Source organism: Pseudorca crassidens, chromosome 7, assembly GCF_039906515.1.
Source record: "Pseudorca crassidens isolate mPseCra1 chromosome 7, mPseCra1.hap1, whole genome shotgun sequence".
Taxonomy (NCBI): Eukaryota; Metazoa; Chordata; class Mammalia; order Artiodactyla; family Delphinidae; genus Pseudorca; species Pseudorca crassidens.
Genome location: NC_090302.1, coordinates 88,329,562 through 88,356,751, shown reverse-complemented (window position 1 = coordinate 88,356,751; position 27,190 = coordinate 88,329,562). Strand labels below are relative to the sequence as shown.

The following is a 27,190-nucleotide window of genomic DNA, read 5'->3' as shown; positions in this document are numbered from 1 at the left end:
TGGTTTTTCCTTTTTTATTGAAGTATGGTTGCTTTACAATATTGTACAATTACTGTTTTTGAGGTCATATTTTACATCTAATCGTTTAGTGTATCATTTAACTGCTTATTGTGGATATAGATGATTTTACTACTTTTGTCTTTTAACCCCTCTACTAGCTTTGTGTGTGGATTATTTCCTACCTTTACTGTATGATTGCCTTTACCTATGAGCTTTTTCATTTTGTAATTTTCTTGTTTCTGGTTGTGGATTTTTCTTTTTTGCCTGGAGAAGTTCCTTTAACATTTGTTGTGAAGCTGGTTTGGTGGTGCTGAACTCCTTTTAGCTTTTGCTTGTCTGTAAAGCTTTTGATTTCTCCATCAAATCAGAACCAAGAGCTTTACTGGGTAGAGTATTCTTGGTTGTAAGTTATTGCCCTTCATCCCATTAAATATATCTTGCCACTCCCTTTTGTTTTTTATCTTAGTTTTTTTAACTTTTTATTTTATATTGGAGTATAGTTGTTTAACAATGTTCTGTTAGTTTCAGGTGTACAGCAAAGTGATTCATTTATACATATACGTGTATCTATTCTTTTTCAAATTCTTTTCCCATTTAGGTTATTACAGAATATTGAGCAGCATTCCCGTGCTACACAGTAGGTCCTTGTTGGTTATCCATTTTAAATACAGCAGTGTGTGTACATGTCAGTCACAAACTGCCTAACTATCTCTTCACCCCACCATTCCCCCGGTAACCATAAGTTTGTCCTTTAAGTCTGTGAGTCTCTTTCTGTTTTGAAAATAAGTTCATTTGTATCATTTTTTTTTAGATTCTGCATGTAAGTGGTATCATACAATATTTCACTTTCTCTGGTTTACTTCACTCATTATCTCTAGGACCTAGATAATCTCTAGGTCCATCCTTGTTGCTGCATATGGCATTATTTCGTTATTTTTAGTGGCTGAGTAATATTCCATTGTATATATGTACCACGTCTTCTTTATCCATTCCTCTGTCGATGGACATTTAGGTTGCTGCCATGTCTTGGCTATTGTAAACAGTGCTGCAATGAACATTGGGGTGCATGTATCCTTTTGGACCACGTTTTTCTTTGGATATATGCCCAGGAATAGGATTGCAAGATCATATGATAGCTCTATTTTTAGTTTTTAAAGGAACTTTCATACTGTTATCCATAGTGACTGTACCAATTTACATTCCCACCAACAATGTAGGAGGGTTCCCTTCTCTCCACACCCTCTCCAGCATTTATTGTTTGTGGATTTTCTGATAATAGCCATTCTGACTTGTGTGAGGTGATATCTCAGTGTAGTTTTGATTTGCATTTCTCTAATAATTAGCAATGTTGAACATCTTTTCATGTGCCTGTTGGCCATCTGTATGTCTTCTTTGGAAAAATGTGTATTTAGGTCTTCTGGGTTGTTCATTTTGATGATATTAAGCCACAGGAGCTGTTTGTAAATTTTGGAGACTGATCCCTCATCAGTCACATAATTTTCAAATATTTTCTGCCATTCTGTGGGTTGTCTTTTCGTTTTGTTTATGGTTTCCTTTGCTGTGCAAAAGCTTTTGAGTTTCATTAGGTCTCCTTTGTTTATTTTTGTTTTTATTTTCATTACTCTGGAAGACAGATGGAAAAAGATAATGCTGCAATTTATGTCCAAGAGTGTTCTGCCAATGTTTTCCACTAAGAGTTTTATAGTGTCTGGTCTCACATTTAGGTCTTTAATCCATTTTGAGCCTATTTTTGTGTATGTTATGAAAGAATGTTCTAATTGCATTTTTTTTCCATGTAGCTGTCTAGTTTTCCCAGCACCACTTATTGAAGAGACTGTCTTTCTGTCATTGTATAGTCTTGCCTCCTTTTTCATAGATAAATTGACCATAGGTGCGTGGGTTTACTTCTGGGCTTTCTATCCTATTCCATTGATCTATATTTCTATTTTTGTGCCGGTACCATACTGTTTTGATGACTATCGCTTTGTAGTAGTCCGAAGTCAGGAAGCCTGATCCCTCCAGCTCTGTTTTTCTTTTTCAAGATTGCTTTGGCTATTCATTGTCTTTTGTGTCTCCATACAAATTTTAAGGTTTTTTTGTTCTAGTTCAGTGGAAAATGCCATTGGTAATTTTATAGGGATTGCATTGAATCTGTAGATTTCCTTGGGTAATGTAGTCATTTTGACAATACTCATTCTTCCAATCCAAGAACATGGTATATCTTTCCATCTGTTTGTGTTACCTTTGATTTCTTTCATCAGCGTTTCATAGTTTTTGGAGTACAGGTTTTTTTCTCCTTAGGTAAGTTTATTCCTAGGTATTTTGTTCTTTTTGATGAGATGGTAAATGGGATTGTTTCTTTTTTTGGGAGGGGATTGTTTCTTGAATTTCTCTTTCTGATTTTTCATTGCTAGTGTATAGAAATGCAACAGGTTTCTGTGTCTTAATTTTGTATCCTGCAACTTTACCAAATTCATTAATCAGCTATAGTAGTTTTCTGGTAGCATCTTTAGGATTTTCTATGTACAGTAACATGTAATCTGCAAAAGTGACAGTTTAATGTCTTCTTTTCCAGTTTAGATTCCTTTTATTTCTTTTTCTTCTCTGATTGCCACAGCTAGGACTTCCAAATCTATGTTGAATAAAAGTGGCGAGAGAGGACATCCTTGTCTTGTTCCTGATCTTAGATGAAATGCTTTCAGCTTTTCACCTTTGAGTAAGATGTTAACTGTAGGTTTGTCATATATGGCCTTTATTATGTTGAGGTATGCCCACTTTCTATGCCCACTCTCTATGCCCACTTTCTAGAGAGTTTTTATCATAAATGGGTGTTGAATTTTGTCAAAAGCTTTTTCTGCATCTATTGAGATGATCATATAGTTTTTATTCTTCAATTTGTAAGAAAAATGAAATCATATCAAACATATTTTCCATCTATAATGCTATAAGATTAGAAATAACCTACATGAAAAAAAACCTGTAAAAAACACAAACATGTGGAAGCTAAACAACATGCTACTAAACAACCAATGGATCACTGAAGAAATAAATCAAAGAGGAAATCAAAAAATACGTACCGACGAACACAAAAGTACAACAATCCAAAACCTATGGGATGCAGCAAAAGAAGTTTTAAGAGGGAAGTTTAAAGCAATAGAGTCTTACCTCAGGAAACAAGAAAAATCTCAAGTAAACAACCTAACCTTACACCTAAAGCAACTAGGGAAAGAAGAACAAACAATTCCCAAAGTTAGTAGAAGGAAAGAAATCGTAAAGATGAGAGCAGAAATAAATGAAATAGAGATGAAGAAAACAGTAACAAAGAACAGTGAAACTAAAAGCTTGTTCTTTGAAAAGATAAACAAAATTGATGAACCTTTAGTCAGAATCAAGAAATAAAGGGAGAGGACTCAAATCAATAAAAGTAGAAGTGAAAGTGGAGAAGTTACAACTGACACTGCAGAAATACAAAGGATCATAAGAGACTAGTATAAGCAACTATATGCCAATAAAATGGACAATCTGGAAGAAATGGACAAATTCTTAGAGAGGTACAGTCTCCCAAGACTGAACCAGGAAGAAATAGAAAATATGAACAGACCAATCACAGCACTGAAATCAAAAAAAACTCCCAACAAGTAAAAGTCCAGGACCGGATGGCTTCACAGGTGAATTCTATCAAACATTTAGAGAAGAGCTAACACCTGTCCTTCTGAAACTGTTCCAAAAAATTGCAGAGGAAAGAAGACTCCCAGACTCTTTCTGTGAGGCCACCATCACCCTGATACCAAAACTAGGCAAAGATACCACAAAAAAAAGAAAATTATAGGCTAATATCACTAATCAACATAGACACAAAAGTCCTCAACAAAATACTAGCAATCCAAATCCAGCAGTACATTAAAAGGATAATACACCATGATCAAGTGGGATTTATCCCAGGGATGCAAGGATTTTTCAATATCCACAAATCAATCACTGTGATATACCACATCAACAAGTTGTCACTCCCTTTTGGCCTGCAGAATTTCTGCTAAAAAAAACAGCTGATAGCCTTATGAGAGTTCTCTTGTACGTAATTTGTTGCTTTTTCCTTGCTTCTTTTAATATTCTCTTTAACTTTTGTTATTTTGATTACCATGTGTCTTGGTGTGTTTCTCTTTGGATTAATCCTACATGGGACTCTATGCTTCCTGGACTTGGGTGACTGTTTCCTTTCCCAGGTTAGGGAAGTTTTCAGCTGTTGTGTCTACGGATATCTTCTCAGGCCTTTTTTCTCTCTGTTCTACTTCAGGGACCTCTATAATGCCAAAATGAGTGCACTTGATATTATCCCAGAGGTCTCTTAAACTGTCCTCATTTCTTTTCTTTTTTCTGTTCAGAATCAGTGATTTCCACCACTCTGTCTTCTAGCTCGCTGATCCATTTCTCTTTATCTTTTAGTCTGCTATTGAGTCCTTCTGGTGTACTTTTCATTTCAATTATTGTATTCTTCATCTCTGATTGGTCATTCTTTATATTTTTTAAGACTTTGTTTAAAAACTTCTAACTTCTCGCTGTGCGCATCCATTCTTCTCCCGAGTTCTTTCATCATCTTTAGGATTGTTACTCTGAACTCTTTCTTGGGTAGATTGCCTATCTCCACTTTACTTAGTTTTTTTCTGGGGTTTTATCTTATTCCTGCTTCTGGAATATGTTCCTTTGCCACTTCACTTTGTCTAAGTTGTTATTTATTTTTTTATGTATGTGGTAGGTTAGTTACGTTTCTTGACCTTGGAGAAGTGGCCTTCTGTAGGAGATGTCCTGTGTTACAGCAGTGCACTCCTCTCTCATCATCCAAGCTATATGCTCTAGAGCTTCCCCCTAAAGGGAATATGTGGGTTCTTCTGTTATGGGGGCTATGTGGATGGTCATTTAAGCTTGGTTGACCCCTAGCCCATTTGGTTGCCAGGCCCTGCATTGTGCAGGTGCTGTTGGCTGCTGTTTAGCAGGGCCTGGTCACAAGGCGGCTGGCTACAGAATCCTAGGGAACCCCAGGGCTAGTGCTGGCTCACTGGTGGGCAGGGTCAGGGTCCTGAAGACTCCAGGGCTGTTGCCCGCCCACTGGTTGGTGAAGCCAGGTCCTGGGGTTAGTGCTGGCCTACTGGTAGGCAGAGCCAGTTGTTGGAGTCTCTCTGGGATCCCAGAGCTCCTTTCAGATAGTTGGTGGCAGGGGTGGGGAGTGGTTCCTGTCACAGTTGAGTATGGGGTCTGGGGTGTCCCGAAGGTTGCGTTGGCCTGCTAGTGGACAGGGCCAGGACCCAGCTGGTCCCAGGGTAGGGTTTGGCCTGCTGTGAGCGGCCTGGATCCGCAGGCTGCAGGATTGTCATTTTCTTCCGTCTGGTGTCTGCCCCCTCTGGTGGGTGAGACTGTTCTAGAGGCTAGTGCAGGCTTCCTGGGGAGAAGGCCTGGTGCCTGCCCACTGGTGGGTGGAGCTGGGTCCTGGCCCTCTGGTGGGTAGGGCCATGTCTAGGGGCATGTCTTAGAGGTGGCTGTGGTCTCAGGAAGTCTTTGGGCAGCCTGTGTACTGATGGGTGGGGCTGTGTCCCTGCCTAGTTAGTTGTTTGGCTGGAGGCTGCCCAGCTCTAGTGCATATAGGCTGTTGGGTGAGACCAGGTCTTAGCGCTAGTCAGCCAAGATGGCAGCTGCCAGAAGCAGTATTCATCCAGCAGAATGTTCCCAAATGTGGCTGCCACTAGTGTTTTTGTCCCCAGCTGCCCCCACCTCTCCGGGAGACTCGCCATGATAAGCAGGTAGGTCTGGCCCAGACTCCTGTCAAATTACTGCTTTTGCCCTGGGTCCTGGTGTGTGTGATTTTGTGTGTGTCCTTTAGGAGTAAAGTCTCTGTTTCCCCAGTTCTGTGGGGCTCCTGAAATTAAACCCCACTGGAGTTCAAAACCAAATGCTCTGGAGGCTTGTCTTCCAGGGCTAGGGAGCCCGATGTGGGACTCAGAATTCTCACTCACTCTGCAATATAATTATTCTCCAGTTTGTGGAGAGTACGGGATTTGATTATATCGCTGAGTCCACCTGTTCTACCCATCTGTTGTTTCCTTCTTGGTCCTTAGTTGTAGGAGATCTTTTCTGGTAGGTTCCAGTCTTTTTCATCCATGGTTTTTCTGCATATAGTTGTGATTTTGGTGTGTTCATGAGAGGAGGTGGCCTCAGAGTCTTTCTACTCCACCATCTTGGCCACTCTCTCCTTAGCCTTTTAAGAAGGAATATTGAAAACAATGTTTGTCTCCTTCATTATCCTCTTAGACTTAAATTATCTGGTTGTTCCTCTCATCAAATGCCTACTTGCAATTCGACCTTTCAATTTTTTCTTCTTTTGTTATTCGCAAGTGTCACTTATAAAGCACATTCAGAAGCGTGCTAGCCCTCCTCCTCTTTTTTTTTCTCTCCTCTGTCATGGTCCTACAGTTCTGATTTTTACAAGGTGTCCCAGGAAAGGAAGGGTGCTGTGACTTGGACTCTTACTACCACACTCACCTTCACTGTTTCTTTCTGTTGAAAGTTCTAAGCTGGAAGTACACCCTGATTTCCTGCCACATTGGCACCACTAGTCTTGCTGCTACCACCAGCAGTTAGCCAAGAGACATGTTGAATAATTTTTCTTGGCAGTACCCTTTGCATGATTTTCTTATTGCCTACTCTGGATTTTGCCCAAGTTCACTTTAGTGGTCCTCTATAGGGTTTTTTCCCCTCTAAGTATGGATTAGATAATATAAGGAAAAGTAAAGGAGTAAAGGTCTAAAGGTATTGGAGTTAAATGCTTGCTGGGAATAATTGGTTCACAAAGTTGTTTATGCTTCTTATTGGAAACTAACCACTCCACCAGGGGGTGCTCTCTTTCATCAGGAAAACCAGTGTTTTATACTTGTGACCTTGTCTAAATTCCAGATCCTTGTGGATTCTCCTTCATCTGTCTGTGCTGTGTCTGACTCTAGAGGTACTCTAGAGGGACTAATACTTCTGATAATTACCATCTGTGGACAACTTCTATGTGCCAGATTTACAATACATTTTCATTTACCTGGTTTTAGAAAGCAGTGCTGTCTAAAACAAATGCAATAATGGTGTCTATTTGCTGCTTCTCTTGTAGAATAATGGGGTTTTTTTTCCCCTGAGTACTTTCCAGCCTAACGAATGTAAGAATCAGATGAGCCTTTTTCTCTATCCTTTCTTCTGTTGGAATGTTACCTCTTAGTTGGTGTTTCTCACCTGGGATTCTGTTGGCTTTTGAGGCAGAGCAACTGGTCACTGTACAGGAGAGCCCTGAGCATTGAAGACATTTAGTATCCCTGCCCCGCTCATCTAGTAATGTCCCTAGATTACAATGACAACCAAAAAAACCATATACATTTCCAAGTGCCCCCAGGAAGGTTGTAACCCCTATTGTAATCCACTAGGTAAGCTGATTTTCACCTTTCCAAAAACATTTTTTTAAATAAAATTTTCCTCATTTTATAAGTGTAGCTAATTTTTAATTAGGAAAAAAAATCTGGAAAAATAAAAAAACTTACTTTATATTTAACTTTCTTAAAGTGCATCTTCATTTAGTCAGTTATACTTTATTAGGTTAACATTGGGATGGGGTTAGTATATTTTTTAAACGTTGACTAATGGGTCATGGGAAATTTTAATTAGGGGATATATAAATAAAATACTAAGGAAAATAGAAAACTCAGGAAGAATTAGCTTTGGAATTAGACCCCAATTTAAATCTTGGTTCTACTACTTTTGAGGGAAAAAAACTTATTTTGGGAAATTTCAAACATTCACAGAAGTATACAAAATACAGTAAAGATTCCCATGTGGGTACCACCCCCCTGCCATGGAAGTACGATCCCCTATATAGGTACCATCACCCAGCTTTAACAATTTCAGCTCACTCACTTCCTCCACTCATTTTCTCTACTTCCATATTACTTCATTTCATTCGTTAATCATATATCATCATTGCAATAACTTAAAAAAATTAACAATAATTGCTTAGGTATCTAAACATTGCTCAGATTTCTAATTGTCTCATAGATGGATGTATCTTTGTTTGAATTGAGATCCGACAATATATATGGTTTCATATATCATACATGGTTGATATGTATCTTACATCTCTTTTAAATTTGGGTTTCCCCCTCTTTTTCCTTACACTTTATTTGTTGAAGAAACCAGAAATTTTACCTTGTAGATTTTGTCACAATCCGTATTTGCTGATTATACCCTCGTAGTGTTCCTATAAATTGGATTCATAGACTGTTGTAGAGTCTAGTCAGGTTTTTTTTATTGGCACAATATTTCATTGACTGTGCTATATTCTTCCATCAGGATTCCCATGTTGTCTGACTGTCTCTCTTTTTGTAATATTAGTTCTTTTATTTTTGAAATAATTTCCTAACTTACAGAAAAGCACACAAAAAATTTCTATGTATTTTCAACCGGAGACCCCCATTCAAGTTTTATCAACTGTGTCAATAATATCTTTTAATAACAAAAGGATACTTGTCATGTTTATTCAGTTTCTTTCAATGATCACAGTTAGTACTTTCTTGACCTTTGTGAACATTACAGCCCAGTTATTTTGCAGTATGTTTCTTAATATGAGTTTATCTACTGTTTCATCATAAGACTGAGGTTACGCATTTACGCATTTTAAAATGTCCGTATTACCCAAAGCATCTACTGATTTACTGCAATCCCTATCAGATTACCCATGACATTTTTTCAGAACTAAAACAAATAAACCTAAAATTTATATGGAATCATAAAAGGCTTAGAGTTGCCAAAGCAATCCTGAGGAAAAGGAACAAAGCTGGAGGCATAACCCTCCCAAACTTCAGACAATATTACAAAGCTACAGTAATCAAAACAGCAGAGTATTGGCACAAAATCAGACATATGAATCAATGGAACAGAAGAGACAGCCCAGAAATAAACCCATGCACCTACAGTCAATTAATCTTTGACAAAGGAGGCAAAAATATACAACGGAGAAAAGACAGTCTGTTCAGCAAGTGGTGTTGGGACAGCTGGGCAGCCATATGTAAATCAATGAAATGAGAACACACCATGCACAAAAATAAATTCGAATGGTTTAAAGACTTAAATACAGCTCAGTATGAAATAAACAACCCAATCAAAAAAAAAAAAAATGAGCAGAAGACCTAAATAGACATTTCTGCAAAGAAGATATACAGATGGTCAACAGGCACATGAAAAGATGCTCAACATCGCTAATTATTAGAGAGATGCAAATGAAAACTACAATGAGGTGCCACCTCATAAGTCCACAAAAAGTCCACAAATAATAAATTGCTGGAGAGGGTGTGGAGAAAAGGGAACCCTCCTGCACTGTTGGTGGGATTGTAAATTGGTGCAGCCACTGTGGAAAACAGTATGGAGATTCCTTAAAAAACTAAAAATAGAGTTCCCACATGATCCAGCAATCCCACTCCTGGGCATATATCAGGAAAAGATGAAACTCTAATTCAAAAAGATACATGCACCCCAATGTTCATTACAGCACTCTTTACAATAGCCAAAACATGGAAGCAACCTAAGTATCCATTCATAGATGAATAGGTAAAGAAGATGCAGTATATGTGTATACACACACACACACACACACACACACACACACACACAGTGGAATTTTACTCAACCATACAAACGAATGAAATATTGCCACTTGCAGCAATGAATGGACCTAGAGATTATCATGTAAGTGAAGTCAGACAATGAAAGACAAATATCACATGATACCACTTATATGTGGAATCTAAAGAAATGATACAAATAAACAATTACAATTTACAAAACAGAAACAGACTCACAGAAACAGACTCAGATAGAAAATTAACTTGTTTGTGTACCAAAGGGGAAAGTGGGAAGTTATAAATTAGGAGTTTGGGCTTAACAAATACATACTACTATATATAAAATAGATAAACAACAAGGACCTGCTGTATAGCACAGGGAACTGTAATATCTTGTAATAACCTATTACAAATATCTTGTAATAACCTAATCTGAAAAAGAAAAAAATATATATATGTTAACATATAAATTTGAATAGTTATATATTAACATATATAAGTTTATATAAAATTGAATCAATTTGCTGTACATCTGAAATTAACACAAAATTGTAAATCAGCTGTACTTCAATTTTTAAAAAAGACCTAAACATAAGAGCTCAAGGTATAAACTCTTAGAATAAAATAAGGGGAAAATCTTCATAACATTGGATTTCGTAATGATTTCTTAATTATGACACCAAAGCACAGGTGACAGAAGAAAAACATAGATAAATTGGACTTCATCAAAACTTAAAACTTTTGTTCCTCAAAAGACACTATCAACAGAATGAAGAGTCATCCTACAGAATGGGTGAAACTATTTGCAAATCATGTATCTAACAAGGGACTAATATCCAGAATTATACAGAACTCCTAAAACTCAACCACAAACAAACAACCCTATTCAGAAACAGACAAAGGACTTGAATAGACTGTTCTCATGAAAAGATACACAGATGTCCAATAACCATGAAAAGATGCTCAACATTATTAACTATTAGAAAATGCAAATCAAAACCACAGTGAGATACAACTACATATCCATTAGGATGGTTATTATCAAAAGCACAGAAATGATTGTTGTCAAGGATGTTGAGAAATTGGAACTCTAGTATATTACTGTATTACTGGTAGTGTAAGTGGTACAGCCACTATTGAAAACAGTATGGTAGTTCCTCAAAAAATTAAAAATAGAATTAACATATGATCCAGCAATTTCACTTCTGGGTATACACCAAAAGAATTGAAATCAGGGACTTGAGCAGATATTTGTACACCCATATTTATAGCAGCATTCACACTAACCAAAAGTTGGAAACAACCTGAACGTCCATGAATAGATTAATGGATAAAATATGGCATGTACATACAAAGGGATATTATTCAGCCTTAGAAAGGAAGGAAATTCTGCACATGCTACAATATGGATGAACTTTGAAGACATTAAGCTGTGTGAAATAAGCCAGTCACAAAAAGACAAAAGTAATTATTTGGTTCCACTTACATGAGGTACCTAGAATGTCAAGTTCTTAGAGACAGAAAGCGCAATGGTGGTTGCGAGGAACTAGGGCAAGAGAGAAATGGGGACTTAGTGTTTAGGGGGTATACAGTTTCAGTTTGGGAAAATGAAAAAATTCTGGAGGTGGTTGGTGGTGATGGTTGCACAACAATCTGAATGTATGTAATGCTACTGCACTGTACACTTAAAAATGGTTAAAATAGTAAATTTTATGTTATGTGTATTTTGCCACCATTAACAAGGGAAAAAAAGGAAGGAGCTTTCTCTTCCTCATCTTTTTCCTTCCCTTCCTGAATTGAACAGTCCAAAAGCCACTGGGCGGGACCATAAAAAGTAGGCATCCACACCAGAGGGTGAGTAAGGCTGCAACACTGGAAGCCAAACAGGGTGAGGCAGATCCATATAGGGGGGCAGCCTGGCAGTCATGATTCCTGAGCAGGATGATATCATGTGGGAGGCTGACCTGATTCCTGGGTGTTAGAATAGGTGTCAGAGCTCAAATGAGGTTAGGAGAGCTCCTCATGGCAGAGTGACCCCTCATAGTGTATCAGAACACAAGCAGAGTGAGGAGACATCCACACATGTGGGTGGCAACAGCAGGCTAGCTCAGGATCTTAGAGTTCAGTTGGAGGAAGGGAGGCATCCACTTAGGTAAGGGGGGCCATCAGCAGTGAGGGGAGATTGGTCACATAGAGGGGGACTAGTCAGAGAAGTAAAGGATAATAGCAGGGTTCTCACCATCAGAGAAGGGAGTTATAATTATGGAAAGGGGGATATTAGGAGGAAACCTGTGCTCTTGGATTGGAACTGGTAATGTCAGGGTGAACTCGAATAAGTTTTCAACATATATGCATGCATATGTAAATATTAATTTAAATGTGTGATGTGTGTGTGTATGCATGTATATAGTGCACATATTCTTTAGTTGTGTCCACTGAGAGGGCCTGCTAGCAACAACACTGTTAACAGTAATGAGCACACCTAGCATCTGGACTTGGTTTCTAAATATTATTCTTTACCAATAAACACCAGGACTTATTGGATCTAATTATGAGAAAGCGGACACACCCAAATTGAGAGATGTTGTACAAAATAACTGGCCTATACTCTTCAAAAGTCAAAGGCATCAATATCAAGGAAAGACTGAGGAACTTGTTCTAAAGTGAAATAAATGAGGGGACAACTAAAATTCAGCGTGTGATTCTGAACATTGTGTAGTATGATTTTACCATAAGGAACATTGAGATAATCAGTGAAGCTTGAGTGAGGTCTGAGGAATAGTGGGCAACTAATAATGTATCAATCAATTTTCTGATTTCGGGGAATTTTAGAGAATGTCTTTGTTTATGGGAAATATATACTAAGTTATTTAGAGTAATGGGGCAGTATGTCTGCAGGTTATTCTCAAATGGTTCAAGAAACAATAGTCTTGGTCTTATAACTTTTCTGTAAGTTTAATATTGCTCCAAAAAAAAAAATCCTCTCCAAAATTTTTTAAAAATTAAAACTAAATCGTTGGCGGAGGGAGCTTCAAGATGGCAGAAGAGTAAGACATGGAGATCACCTTCCCTCCCACAAATACATCAGAAATACATCTACACGTGGAACAACCCCTACAGAACACCTACTGAATGCCGGCAAAATACCTCAGACCTCCCAAAAGGCAAGAAACTCCCCACGTACCTGGGTAGGGCAAAAGAAAAAACAGAGACAAAAGAATAGGGACGGGACCTACACCGGTGGGAGGGAGCTGTGAAGGAGGAAAGATTTCCACATACTAGAAAGCCCCTCCGTGGGCGGAGACTGCGGGTGGTGGAGGAGGGAAGCATCGGAGCTAGGGAGGACAGTGCAGCAACAGGGATGCGGAGGGCAAAGTGGAGAGATTCCCATACACAGGATCTGTGCCAGCCAGTACTCACCAGCCCAAGAGGCTTGTCTGCTCACCCGCCAAGACAGTTGGGGGCTGGGAGCTGAGGCTCGTTCTTCGGAGGTTAGATCCCAGAGAGAGGACTGGGGTTGGCTGCGTGAACACAGCCTGCAGGGGTTAGTGCACCACAGCTAGCTGGGAGGGAGTCCGGGAAAAGTCTGGAGCTACCGAAGAGGCAAGAAACTTTTTCTTCCCTCTTTGTTTCCTGGTGTGTGAGGAGAGGGGATTAAGAGCACCACTTCAAGGAGCTCCAGAGGCAGGCAACTATCAGCACAGACCCCAGAGATGGGCATGAGACGCTAAGGCTGCTGCTGCAGCCACCAAGAAGCCTGTGTGCAAGCACAGGTCACTATCCACACCTGCCCTCCTGGGAGCCTGTGCAGCCCACCACTGCCAGGGTCCCATGATCCAGGGACAACTTCCCCAGGAGAACACACGGCGCGCCTCACGCTGTTGCAACGTCACATTGACCTCTGCTGCTGCAGGCTCGCCCCGAACTCCGTACACCTCCCTCCCGCCAGCCTGAGTGAGCCAAAGCTCCCGAATCAGCTGCTCCTTTAACCCTGTCCTGTCTGAGTGAAGAACAGATGCACTCAGGCAACCTACACGCAGAGGCGGGGCCTAGTCCAAAGCTGAACCCCAGGAGCTGTGGGAACAAAGAAGAGAAAGGGAAATCTCTCCCAGCAGCCTCAGGAGCAGCGGATTAAATCTCCGTGATCAACTTGATGTACCCTGTATCTGTGGAATACCTGAATAGGCAACGAATAATCCCAAATTGAGGAGGTGGACTTTGGGAGCAACGATATATATATATATATATATATATATTCCCCTTTTCCTCTTTTTGTGAGTTTGTATGTGTATGCTTCTGTGTGTGATTTTGTCTGTATAGCTTTGCTTTTACCATTTGTTGTAGGGTTCTGTCTGTCCTTTTTTTTGTTTTTTTTGTATAGTTTTTAGGGCTTGTTATCATTGGTGGATTTGTTTTTTGGTTTCGTTGCTCTCTTCTTTGTTTTTTATTTATTACTTAAAAAAATTTTTTTAAATATTTTTTTATTTTAATAACTTTTTTATTTTATTTTATTTTATTTTATTTTCTTCCTTCTTTCTCTTGTTTTTATCCCTCTTATTCTGAGCCATGTGGATGACAGGCTCTTGGTGCTCCAGACAGGTGTCAGGGCTGTGCCTCAGAGGTGGGAGAGCCATATTCAGGACATTGCTCCACAGGAGACCTCCCAGCTCCACGTAATTTCAAACGGTGAAAATCTCCCAGAGATCTCCATCTTAACACCAAGACCCAGCTCCACTTAATGACCAGGAAGCTCCAGTGATGGACACCCTATGCCAAACAACTAGCAAGACAGGAACACAACCACACCCATTAGCAGAGAGGCTGCCTAAAATCATAAGGCCACAGACACCCCAAAACACACCACCAGGCGTGAACCTGCCCACCAGAAAGAAAATATCCAGCCGCATCCAACAGAACACAGGCCCTAGTCCCCTCCACCAGGAAGCCTACACAACCCACTGAACCAACCTTAGCCAATGGAGACAGACACCAAAAACAACGGGAACTACGAACCTGCAGCCTGCAAAAAGGAGACCCCAAACACAGTAAGATAAGCAAAATGAGAAGACAGAAAAACACACAGCAGATGAAGGAGCAAGATAAAAACCCACCAGACCGAACAAATGAAGAGGAAATAGGCATCCTACCTGAAAAAGAATTCAGAATAATGATAGTAAACATGATCCGAAATCTTGGAAACAGAATGGACAAAATGCAAGAAACAGTTGACAAGGACCTAGAAGAAATAAAGATGAAACAAGCAACGATGAACAACACAATAAATGAAATTAAAAGTACTGTAGATGGGATCAATAGCAGAATAACTGAGGCAGAAGAATGGATAAGTGACCTGGAAGATAAAATAGAAACAACTATAAAGTAGAAACAACTACTGCAGAGCAGAATAAAGAAAGAAAATGAAAAGAATTGAGGACAGTCTCAGAGGCCTCTGGGACAACATTAAATGCAACAACATGTGAATTATAGGGGTCCCAGAAGAAGAAGAGAAAAAGAAAGGGACTGAGAAAATATTTGAAGAGATTATAGTTGGAAACTTCCCTATTATGGGAAGGGAAATAGTTAATCAAGTCCAGGCAGCACAGAGAGTCCCATACAGGATAAATCCAAAGACAAACACTCCAAGGCACATATTAATCAAACTATCCAAAATTAAATACAAAGAAAAAATATTAAAAGCAGCAAGGAAAAAACAACAAATAACATAGAGGGGCATCCCCATGAGGTTAACAGCTGATCTTTCAGCAGAAACTCTGCAAGCCATAAGGGAGTGGCAGGACATATTTAAAGAGATGAAGGGGAAGAGCCTACAACCAAGATTCCTCTACCCAGCAACGATCTCATTCAGATTTGATGGAGAAATTAAAACCTTTACAGACAAGCAAAAGCTGAGAGAGCTCAGCACCACCAAACCAGCTCTACAACTGCTAAAGGAACTTCTGTAGGCAAGAAACACAAGAAAATGAAAAGACCTACAATAACAAACCCAATACAATTAAGAAAATGGGAATAGGAACATACATATCGATAATTACCTTAAATGTAAATGGACTAAATGCTCCCACCAAAGGACACACACTGACTGAGTGGATACAAAAACAAGACCCATATATATGCTGTCTACAAGAGACCCACTTCAGACCTAGGGACACATACAGACTGAAAGTGAGGGGATAGAAAAAGATATTCCATGCAAATGGAAATCAAAAGAAAGCTGGAGTAGCAATTCTCATATCAGACAAAATACACTTTAGAACAAAGACTATTACAAGGCACAAAGAAGGAAACTACATAATGATCAAGGGATCAATTTAACAAGGAAGATATAGCAATTGTAAATATTTATGCACCCAACATAGGAGCACCTCAATACATAAGGCAAATACTACCAGCCATAAAAGGGGAAATCGACAGAAACATCATAGTAGGGGACTTTAACACCCCACTTTCACCAGTGGACAGATAATCCAAAATGAAAATATAAATAAGGAAACACAAGCTTCAAATGATACATTAAACAAGATGGACTTAATTGATATTTATAGACATAATCAAAGACAACAGAATACACTTTCTTCTCAAGTGCTCATGGAACATTCTCCAGAATAGACCATATCTTGGGTCACAAATCAAGCCTTGGTAAATTTTAGAAAATTGAAATCATATCAAGTATGTTTTCTGACCACAATGCTATGAGACTAGATATCAACTACAGGAAAAGATCTGTAAAAAATACAAACATATGGAGGCTAAACAATACACTACTTAATAACCAAGAGATCACTGAAGAAATCAAAGAGGAAATCAAAAAATACCCAGAAACAAATCACAATGAAAACACGATGACCCAAAACCTATGGGATGCAGCAAAAGCAGTTCTAAGAGGGAAGTTTATAGCAATACAAGCCTACCTTAAGAAACAAGAAACATCTCAAATAAACAACCTAACCTTACACCTAAAGCAATTAGAGAAAGAACAAAAATCTGCAAAGTTAGCAGAAGGAAAGAAATCATAAAGATCAGACCAGAAGTAAATGAAAAGTAAATGAAGGAAACGATACAAAGGTCAATAAAACTAAAAGCTGGTTCTTTGAGAAGATAAACAAAATTGATAAACCATTAGCCAGACTCATCAGGAAAACAAAGGAGAAGACTCAAGTCAATAGAATTAGAAATGAAAAAGGAGAAGTAACAACTGACACTGCAGAAATACAAAGGATCATGAGAGATTACTACAAGCAACTCTATGCCAATAAAATGGACAACCTGGAAGAAATGGACAAATTCTTAGAAATGCACAACCTTCCAGTACTGAACCAGGAAGAAATAGAAAATATGAACAGACCAGTCACAAGCAGTGAAATTGAAACTGTGATTAAAAATCTTCCAACAAACAAAAGCCCAGGACCAGATGGCTCACAGGCGAATTCTGTCAAACATTTAGAGAAGAGCTAGCACCTATCCTTCTCAAACGCTTCCAAAATATAGCAGAGGGAGATACACTGCCAAACTCATTCTATGAGGCCACCATCACCTTGATACCAAAACCAGACAAAGATGTCACAAGGAATGAAAACTACAGGCCAATATCACTGGTGAGCATAGATGCAAAAATCCTCAACAACATACTAGCAAACAGAATCCAACAGCACATTAAAAGGATCATCCACCATGATCAAGTGGGGTTTAATCCCAGGAATGCAAGGATTCTTCAATATATGCAAATCAATCAATGTGATACACCATATTAACAAATTGAAGGAGAAAAACCATATGATCATCTCAATAGATGCAGAGAAAGCTTTCAACAAAATTCAACACCCATTTATGATAAAAACCCTGCAGAAAGTAGGCATAGAGGGAACTTTCCTCAACATAATAAAGGCCATATATGACAAACCCACAGCCAACATCATCCTCAATGGTGAAAAACTGAAACCATTTCCACTAAGGTCAAGAACAAGACAAGGTTGCCCACTCTCACCACTCTTATTCAACATAGTTTTGGAAGTTTTAGCCACAGCAATCAGAGAAGAAAAAGAAATAAAAGGAATCCAAATCGGAAAAGAAGAAGTAAAGCTGTCACTGTTTACAGATGACATGATACTATACAAAATGAATCCTAAAGATGCTACCAGAAAGCTACTAGAGCTAATCAATGAATTTGGTAAAGTAGCAGGATACAAAATTAATGCACAGAAATCTCTGGCATTCCTATACACTAAGGATGAAAAATCTGAAAGTGAAATCAAGAAAACACCCCCATTTACCATTGCAACAAAAAGAAAAAAATATCTAGGAATAAACCTACCTAAGGAGACAAAAGACCTGTATGCAGAAAATTATAAAACACTGATGAAAGAAATTAAAGATGATACAAATAGATGGAGAGATATACCATGTTCTTGGATTGAAAGAATCAACATTGTGAAAATGACTCTACTACCCAAAGCAATCTACAGATTCAGTGCAATCCCTATCAAACTACCACTGGCATTTTTCAGGGAACTAGAACAAAAAATTTCACAATGTGTATAGAAACACAAAAGACCCTGAATAGCCAAAACCATCTTGAGAAAGAAAAACGGAGTTGGAGGAATCAGGCTCCCTGACTTCAGACTTTACTACAAAGCTACAGTAATCAAGACAGTATGGTACTGGCACAAAAACAGAAATATAGATGAATGGAGCAGGATAGAAAGCCCAGAGATAAGCCCATGCACATATGGTCACCTTTTCTTTGATAAAGGAGGCAAGACTATACAGTGGAGAAAAGACAGCCTCTTCAATAAGTGGTGCTGGGAAAACTGGACAGCTACATGTAAAAGAATGAAATTAGAACACTCCCTAGTACTATACACAAAAATAAACTCAAAATGGATTAAAGACCTAAATGTAAGGCTAGACACTATTAAACTCTTAGAGGACAACTTAGGCAGAACACTCCATGTCGTAAATCACAGCACGATCCCTTTTGATCCACCTCCTAGAGAAATGGAAATAAAAACAAAAATAAACAAATGGGACCTAATGAAAGTTAAAAGCTTTTGCACAGCAAATGAAACCATAAAGAAGACAAAAAGACAACCCTTAGAATGGGAGAAAATATTTGCAAGTGAAGCAACTGACAAAGGATTAATCTCCAAAATTTACAAGGAGCTCATGCAGCTCAATATCAAAAAAACAAACAACCCAATCCAAAAATGGGCAGAAGAGCTAAATAGATATTTTTCCAAAGAAGATATACAGATTGCCAACAAACACATGAAAGAAAGCTCAACATCATTAATTAGAGAAATGCAAATCAAAACTACAATGAGATATCATCTCACACCAGTCAGAATGGCCATCATCAAAAAATCTACAATAAATGCTGAAGAGGCTGTGGAGAAAACAATAAATGCTGAAGAGGCTGTGGAGAAAAGGGAACCCTCTTGCACTGTTGGTGGGAGTGTAAATTGATACAGCCACTATGGAGAACAGTATGGAGGTTCCCTAAACAACTATAAATAGAACTACCATACGACCCAGCAATCTCACTACTGGGCATATACCCTGAGAAAACCATAATTCAAAAAATACATGTACCACAATGTTCATTGCAGCTCTATTTACAATAGCCAGGACATGGAAGCAATCTAAGTGTCCATCAACAGATGAATGGATAAAGAAGATGTGGCACATATATACAATGGAATTTTACTCAGCCATAAAAAGAAACAAAACTGAGGTATTTACAGTGAGGTGGATAGACCTAGAGTGTGTCATACAGAGTGAAGTAAGTCAGTAAGAGAAAAACAAATACCTTATGCTAACACATATATATGGAATCTAAAAAAAAAATTGTCATGAAGAACCTAGGGGCCAGACTGGAATATGTACACAGACGTACTAGAGAATGGACCTGAGGATATGGGGAGGGGGAAGGGTAAGCTGTGACAAAGTGAGAGAGTGGCATGGACATATATACACTACCAAACGTAAAATAGGTAGCTAGTGGGAAGCAGCCGCATAGCACAGGGAGATCAGCTCAGTGCTTTGTGACCACCTAGAGGAGCGGGATAGGCAGGGTGTGAGGGAGGGAGACGCAAGAGGGAAGAGACATGGGGATATATGTATATGTATAACTGATTCACTTTGTTATAAAGCAGGAGCTAACACACCATCGTAAAGCAATTATACTCCAATAAAGTTGTTAATAAAAAAAAAACTAAATTGTTGAACTGTGTTAAATGTGCTAAGCAGTCAAAATAAGACAGAAACTATAAAAAGGCGTCAGAGACCTTAGCAAGATCAATTTTCAGTGGATGCTGAAGACAGAGACCAGAGTTGAATAGATTGAGGACGAGAAGGTGACAAATGGAAATGGCAAATGAAGTCAACTTTTTTAGAAGTTTAGCAGTAAAGGGGAGAGGGAGGGCTCTCTGAAGAAGGGGAATTATAGTGAAGGATCTGGAGACAATGACATATACTAGGAATGTTTGAAAAATTAAGAAGATTTGACCTGAATAGGGGAAGACTTAGAGGAGTTCTGTCTTCAGATATTTGAAAACCTTGCAAGTCAAGGAGATGCTTTATTTTTAATTTTTAGAGGGAAGAACCAGGACCAATGTTTACAGAGAAATGGATTTTGACTCAACATTAGAAAACATCTTGAGCTGTCAAACAGTTTAGAATAGTTAGTTGCCTTGTGAGAAGTGAGCCTCCTGTCACAAAAAGTGGAAAACAAGAAGCTGTAAAGTCAGCATTCTAGTCCATTTCCAGTTCCTGGAAATGACTCCTGTATTGACTTAGGACTGAGCCCAGATGGACCTCCATCTCCCACTGCATTCTTGGGCCTATTGTTGCATGAGTTTGTTTAAATAGGAAGTTATTAGTCCTTTCTTGAGTATAAAAAGGAATTACCAGTTCTCAAGGCTCCACATCTCTTTAGACTCTTTAGTGCTCTAACCACCCACATGTAGAAATTAAAGAGGAAAAGACCAAGGGCTCATAAGTAACTTTAGGTAGGTTTCTTTGTTGTTTACTGTGCTTAATTTCACATTTGCAGTGACCAGTATCTCATTTGGTTCCTTAAATATTATTCTGAATTTGGGAAGGTCTGATTGCCTACCTACAAACAGGCCATTGGCCACAAAGGTATTGTTGTGTTTAGAGTGCAGCACCCATATTCTTTATGCTTTGAGAGGGGTCTTTTATGCATTGATGATGACAGCATCTTAGGGGGGAGTATAGGATTGGTCATGGGGATTATCTTTTGTTTTCCTACTTTTTCTTGGAGACTGATTTTTTTTTAGAGATAGCATATTTGGAAGAAAAAGGGTAAAAATAGTAATGAGGCAGGGTCCCCTATGATTTCATATTCATGGAATATAGAAAACTGATATTTTTTTTCTTATGTATTTAGAAAAACACTTTGTCGGAGAAGGAAAATATAGATCCTGTTAGCAGGTAAGTGGAGAAACAACAGTAGTGTTGTTTCTTGTGGCCTCAAGTTATAACTATGGAGGAAGGAGGGAAGGAGAGCAGAGAGGTGAATGTAGCTTATAATAACGAGGTTCTACAGACTTTCTCTGTGGTTGCCAGAAAAAAAGTTTCTTTACCTTTTTTTTTGTAACATCTTTATTGGAGTATAATTGCTTTACAATGTTGTGTTAGTTTCTGCTAGTTTCTGCTTTATAACAAAGTGAATCAGCTATACGTATCATATATCCCCATATCTCCTCCCTCTTGCGTCTCCCTCCCACTCTCCCTATCCCACACCCCTCTAGGTGGTCACAAAGCACCGAGCTGTCCCCATGCTATGCGGCTGCTTCCCACTAGCTATCTATTTTACATTTGGTAGTATTTATAAGTCCATGCACTCTTTCACTTTGTTCTAGCTTACCCTTCCCCCTCCCCGTGTCCTCAAGTCCATTCTCTATGTCTGTGTCTTTACTCATGTCCTGGCCCTAGGTTCATCTAACATTTTTTTTTTTTTAGATTCCATATATATGTGTTAGCATTCGGTACTTGTTTTTCTCATTCTGACTTACTTCACTCTGTATGACAGACTCTAGGTCCATCCACCTCACTACAAATAACTCAGTTCTTTACCTTTTAGTTTCTGTTGAAAGTATGGCCCTTCATAGAATTACTCTTACTCTAAAATACTTCCATCTTATATAATACATGAAATAGAAAATAAAATAGTCTTGTTCCTCCTTCTATCTAAAGATAAGGCTTCTCTTTTTTCCCTATTGGTAATTTAAATAAATATTAAAACGTTATTTCTAAAAGTCTGAACAATTCATCATTAGAAATCTATAATTCACCCCAATTTAAATTTTTAAATTGATTTTTAGGCTATTGTGCCAAACTCCTTGACCTCAGAAATCCACATCTCCACATAACCACATTTTTGTTCACAGAATGTTGCCGAAAAAGAATCATGCCATGACTTTATAGGGATTATCTTCTAATTCATGGAATAAAAGATATTAGAACTTGTACCAAATTGGTCTCTTTTTGTATTCTTTTTGAAAATAGTTATTTTATTCATTTTTTGGGTCAGTTTAGTTACATATACTCACACTTATTGTTTCACACATCTGTAAGACATTGTATTTTAATACATAAACCTTTCGTTCCTTAGCTTGGTCCAGACAAGTCCTATCCTCATCAAATTCATTCTCATTTTCAGAACTGTTGAGAACAGAGTCACTTGGACTCTCCTCTGTGGATGTCCTTAGAGCTGCACAGATCATGCATTTCCTACTCACTGGTTGAGACCTCCTAGTTGCTGCCTCACATGCCTTTCATCTCAGATGGAACTTGCCTGCCGGATTTTCTCTCGCACCTTCTTCTCATGGACTTCCATATTTACCTGCTTCAGTATCTTGCTGCTGCTCACTTAGGCTTGAAGTCTCAGCACCCAGTGCAGTGTCTGCCCCTGTACTGTCTTGTTTCCATGCTTAGCTCCGTTCACACAGTCACAGTCCCAGCAGGCCCCCAGTCCTTGGCTCCCGGCCCTATCTTTGCAGGGAATGTTAACACTAAGAAACTTGAGTCAGACTCCCTGTTCCCCAGATAGCAGACTCAGACCCCTTAGTTTGAGCATTTAGGGTCTCTTGCCATCAGGTTCCAACTTGCCTTCCATACCGCATCCTCTACTCTTTCCTTTCCTGTAAAACTGTGTGGAAGCTGTGCCTTCTGGGTTAGGTATGTTAAAAGGAATTCTTTTCCATTGCTGTATGCAAAATAACAGGGGCAGGATGCTATACTCGTAGGAATTTGGGCACCAAATTGAGCAACTCTGTCTTATTTGACAAAGCACATCCAGTTGGGGAGATGGGGGCTGTGTTTTAAAAGGAGCATGCTTTAAAGCATTATTAATTGTTAAAATAAAACAGAACAAAACAAAGAAGAACCCTATCTATGACAGTAGACTGTTTCCACCTGCACATGGCTGAAATACCATTTGGAGAGACAGAGGGAGAGAGACACGGGGGTGGGGTTAGGGTGTGCAGCTTGACATTAACAAGAGAGGAGGCAGACAGTTGGTGGTTGTTATAGTTTCTGTGTTCTTTATATCCTTGATCATCAAGTTGCAACCTCCCCCTCATCCAGTTCCTTTAAAAAATGTGATACTTAGTGAATTTTCTTCCTATGCCTCTGCCAAGACATTACTGAAGCTTTTCTTTTCTCCATAGTCAGCAACAAAAGGCACAGAATCGTGTCTTTGAGTTTTTGAGGGCTATAGTTATGACTACTATTACTATCCAATAACCAAGAATTGGGTTTTCACATTTTGAAAATAAGAATATGAATATAAATGTCTTTTGATTAATATATCAGCTCTACAGATGTCTTTATTTGTTCTATCCAAGCATTTCTTTAATAGTTCTATTAAAAAAATAGGATTTTCTTTTTATTTTGAAAAATTAAATGGTGTTTTAATAGTGTTAGAGGTATCTAGTATATCCCACTTTACTACAATTAACTTTTTTTTTAACATCTTTATTGGAATATAATTGCTTTACAACGTTGTGTTAGTTTCTGCTGTTTAACAAAGTGAATCAGCTATACATATACATATACCCCATATCCCCTCCCTCTTGCGTCTCCCTCCCACCATCCTTATCCCACCCCTCTAGGTGGTCACAAAGCACCGAGCTGATCTCCCTGTGCTGCGTCCCACTAGCTATCTGTTTTACATTTGGTAGTGTATATATGTCCATGCCACTCTCTCACTTTGTTACAATTAACTTTTTATCAGCCCTCTTCCAGAGAGCAGTAGAAAGAGAATATTTTTCAAACTGTTCAAAGAATAGATATGAAAGGAATAACAAAATTTAAATATTTTTATATGTGTGTGTTTACATCAGAAAGACATTTTTCTAAATTCATTACAGTATTTTAGATGTAATTCTTTGAGCAGTCAGATCTTTTAAAATGTGTTTGAGAAACAATAGAAAAGTCACATTTTAAGTATAATCTATTTAAAATACATGTTATTCTTCCTTATATTTGAACAGTCTGTTCAAAACAATCCATTCATATGGGATTTTGCTTGTACAGATCTGAGTGGGAATCAGTAGTTTCTTTGTTTGTCACTATGGAAACAAGTCAGCCTATCCTGAATGGCGGTTAGATCACGCAGAGTGATGCTCATGTTTCAGTGTAACTTCATCATGGAGCAGGCTGGCGCTGACATCTTGCCTCCAGCTCTTCCCTCCTGGAAGCCCAGCGCCATGCAGGATCCACCCCGGAGGCTTTCTGCTGTGCCATTCCTCAGCTCCTTTTTCCAGGGCCGACGACACTCTGCCTCCGACCCCATCGTGCGACTGCAGCAGGGGCGGCGCAGCTCCACTGCCAAGATGCTCTCGTCATCCTCTCTCCAGGTGATGGTGGCCATGTCCTCCGTCAGCTGTGCTGAGAGAAACCCAACTTGCCCCGAGAGAAAAAGTAAAGCTCCTTTTCTTCTTAAAGATTGCCACAGCTTTGAGTTTAAATATAAGAACTGTGAAGAGGTTATACTGTGTTGATACTTTTTAAATTTTTGACAATTAATCCTGCATTATACTTTTTATTGTCTGTTATGCTAAGAGATTCAGTAGACATGTAATAGGAGATAAAAATGATTGAATGTTTTATGTTTTTTCATTAAAAATGTAGTTTTTGCACAAAACTCATTCCCTTGTAGAAGATCTGCTTTTACAGTTTCTTCCTTTTCATTACCAATGTGACATGTGGAGATTATTGTGTGCAAAAGCCTTTTCTGTAGTAAAGGATAGTGTACTTACACGAAAGGGAAACAGTTTTATTCCTGACAAAGTGAAGGGGACTTAGCACCAGCTTGTCATCTACAATCCTGAGAGAAAATGGAAGCTGTTTCCCATGTTACTATTCTGTTCGGAGAGTAGGATTTTCAATCGTCCCTTTGAATGTTCTAGGAAATTCAGGACGTCCAACACCAAAGTATACAAAAGTTGGAGAGCGTTTACGGCATGTCATTCCTGGACATATGGCCTGTTCCATGGCATGTGGTGGCAAAGCTTGCAAGTATGAAAATGCAGCTCGCTGGAGTGAACAGGAGCAAGCTATTAAGGGGGTCTACTCATCCTGGTAAGTGATTCTGTCTGTCTTTGGTAGCTCCCACCTACTGCTAAGTGGGAAAACAGAATGGACGTGTAGGAGATGACCAGGAGGCAGTGGGCTGTAGAAGAAGGAATGTGGGGTTCTGAAATCGGAGGACCTCACCTCCATCCCTGGCTTTGCCACTTGACAAGCTGTGTGATCTTGGTCTACTCACACAGGCAGTCGGAGCCACAGTTTCCTGATCTGTAAAATGGAAATAATGAAACCAACCCTATAAGGTTTTTTTTTAATTGAATGGAATGCTGTATGTAAAGTATCTTAAAGAAATGGTAACTAGATAGCTCTTAAATTTCAGAAATTGCTAAAAATAATTTAAATGTTCAACTATAAATTTGAGAAATTATGAGGTACATAGGTAGTTTTTCAGTTTCATACAGGTAAGCTTTAGCCTCGTTTTTATTTTGTTCCTGTATTCTGTATAAAAGGATACATTTTCATACAAATACATACACTTCCAGTCTGCCTCAGTAGAAGGTGGTACGAGTTGTCAGTTCAGTAGATGATATAAGATGCTTACTTTGTTTATGGTATGTAAGTGTAATTCATTCATTATTGAATCATACTGCTTTTATTATTAATAGTAAACTGTCGAGTATACCTTTTTTGATGTAGTGATATCTCTAAAAAATTCTGATATTCAAAACCAAATCACATTTGGAATGCACTAAGAGGAATTCACTATTCAAAGAACTGTGCTTGTGAATCATTTTATAGAGCAAGAATTCATTTACAAATTAGATATTTGTCAACCAGCTTACTAACTTGCAACCCTGTACCTTGTCATATTGGATTTTCTGGATACATGTGTAGTACTATAGTCTGGGGTCCACTGTCACTGTTGTTCTCCACAGATCATGTTCTAGTTTATCACTATCTTTCTTGAAGAATGTTGTGAAAAAGCAAACACTATTCCTGAGGTGTGGTCACACAATAATGTCTTCTAATAATGAAGCTTAAGGTCACATTCATATTTTTGGTTTATTGTTGACTAAACTATCTGAACTTTTTTCGCCTCTACTGCTTTCATGTTACATCTCTCTCAATCCTACACTAAATGCTATTAAATTTGGGGAGTCCCAAACCTTTGGGGGTCCCTGTTAAACAGTTTTAGACATTGCCCCAGGCATGAGGGATAGTATCTTTCTGAATCCTGACCTGTTCATCTAATGTCTCCGTTACTCCTCTCAGGTTCTTGTGACCCACAACTTGCAATAGTCTACCTTATGTATCTTTCACTAGGCCACTGGTGAGAAATGTAATCAGAACAGAAGCCAGAGCCCTAGTGAGAGTGATAGCCATTTACTGGGTCTCTATCCATTTGTACACTCAGTAAACATCCATTTGGTTAAAAGCCAGGCACGGTGCTGAACACTCTCAAATTATTATCTTCATAAAACTCTTTAAGTAGGCATCATTAATGTCATTTTATTGGTGAAGGAATTGAAGTCCAGAGGGACTAAGTAATTTGCTACACAGCTAGAAAGTAGAAAAGCCAGCATTTGAAACCAGGTCCGACTGACTCCAAAGCCATATTTTTTGCAAAATTACAATAACTCAGCATTTATTCATAACCACATGCTAGGATTTGTGCTAAAGTCTTTACATTCACATCATATTGAATTCTCACACCAACCTTGTGAGGCAGGCATTATCCCCACTCAATACATTAGGTAACTGAGGTACGGATAGCTATGTAACTAAAAATGCCTCCCAGCTGGCCCTCCTCATTTAGCCAGTAACCTTTGGATAACTAATCCAGGATGTCCTTTGCTGCCAGCTGAGGTTTCTCCATCATTCCATCATGTCCACTATAATCTCATGAAAGTCCTTGAAAGTACTTTGCTGGAGTCCATAAATACTTAATGTCCTGGAATTTTTTCCAGGGATTTAAGAAG

General features: G+C 38.7%; 1 protein-coding gene across 6 annotated transcripts in view; it reads left to right on the top strand.

The window, feature by feature from the left end:
* PTPDC1 (protein tyrosine phosphatase domain containing 1) overlaps positions 1–27,190 on the top strand; it is a 90,622-nt gene that overhangs the window by 45,394 nt on the left and 18,038 nt on the right. For 3 of the 6 annotated variants that reach the window (XM_067744885.1, XM_067744884.1, XM_067744883.1), the window contains one exon: positions 25,091–25,262. In XM_067744885.1, the coding sequence (XP_067600986.1) occupies positions 25,162–25,262 (101 nt within the window). In that variant the 5' untranslated portion in view covers positions 25,091–25,161. Of the gene's footprint in view, positions 1–21,063; positions 21,108–21,136; positions 24,603–25,090; positions 25,263–27,190 lie in introns of those variants that run through there. The other 3 variants (XM_067744888.1, XM_067744882.1, XM_067744881.1) reach the window with 3 other exon arrangements.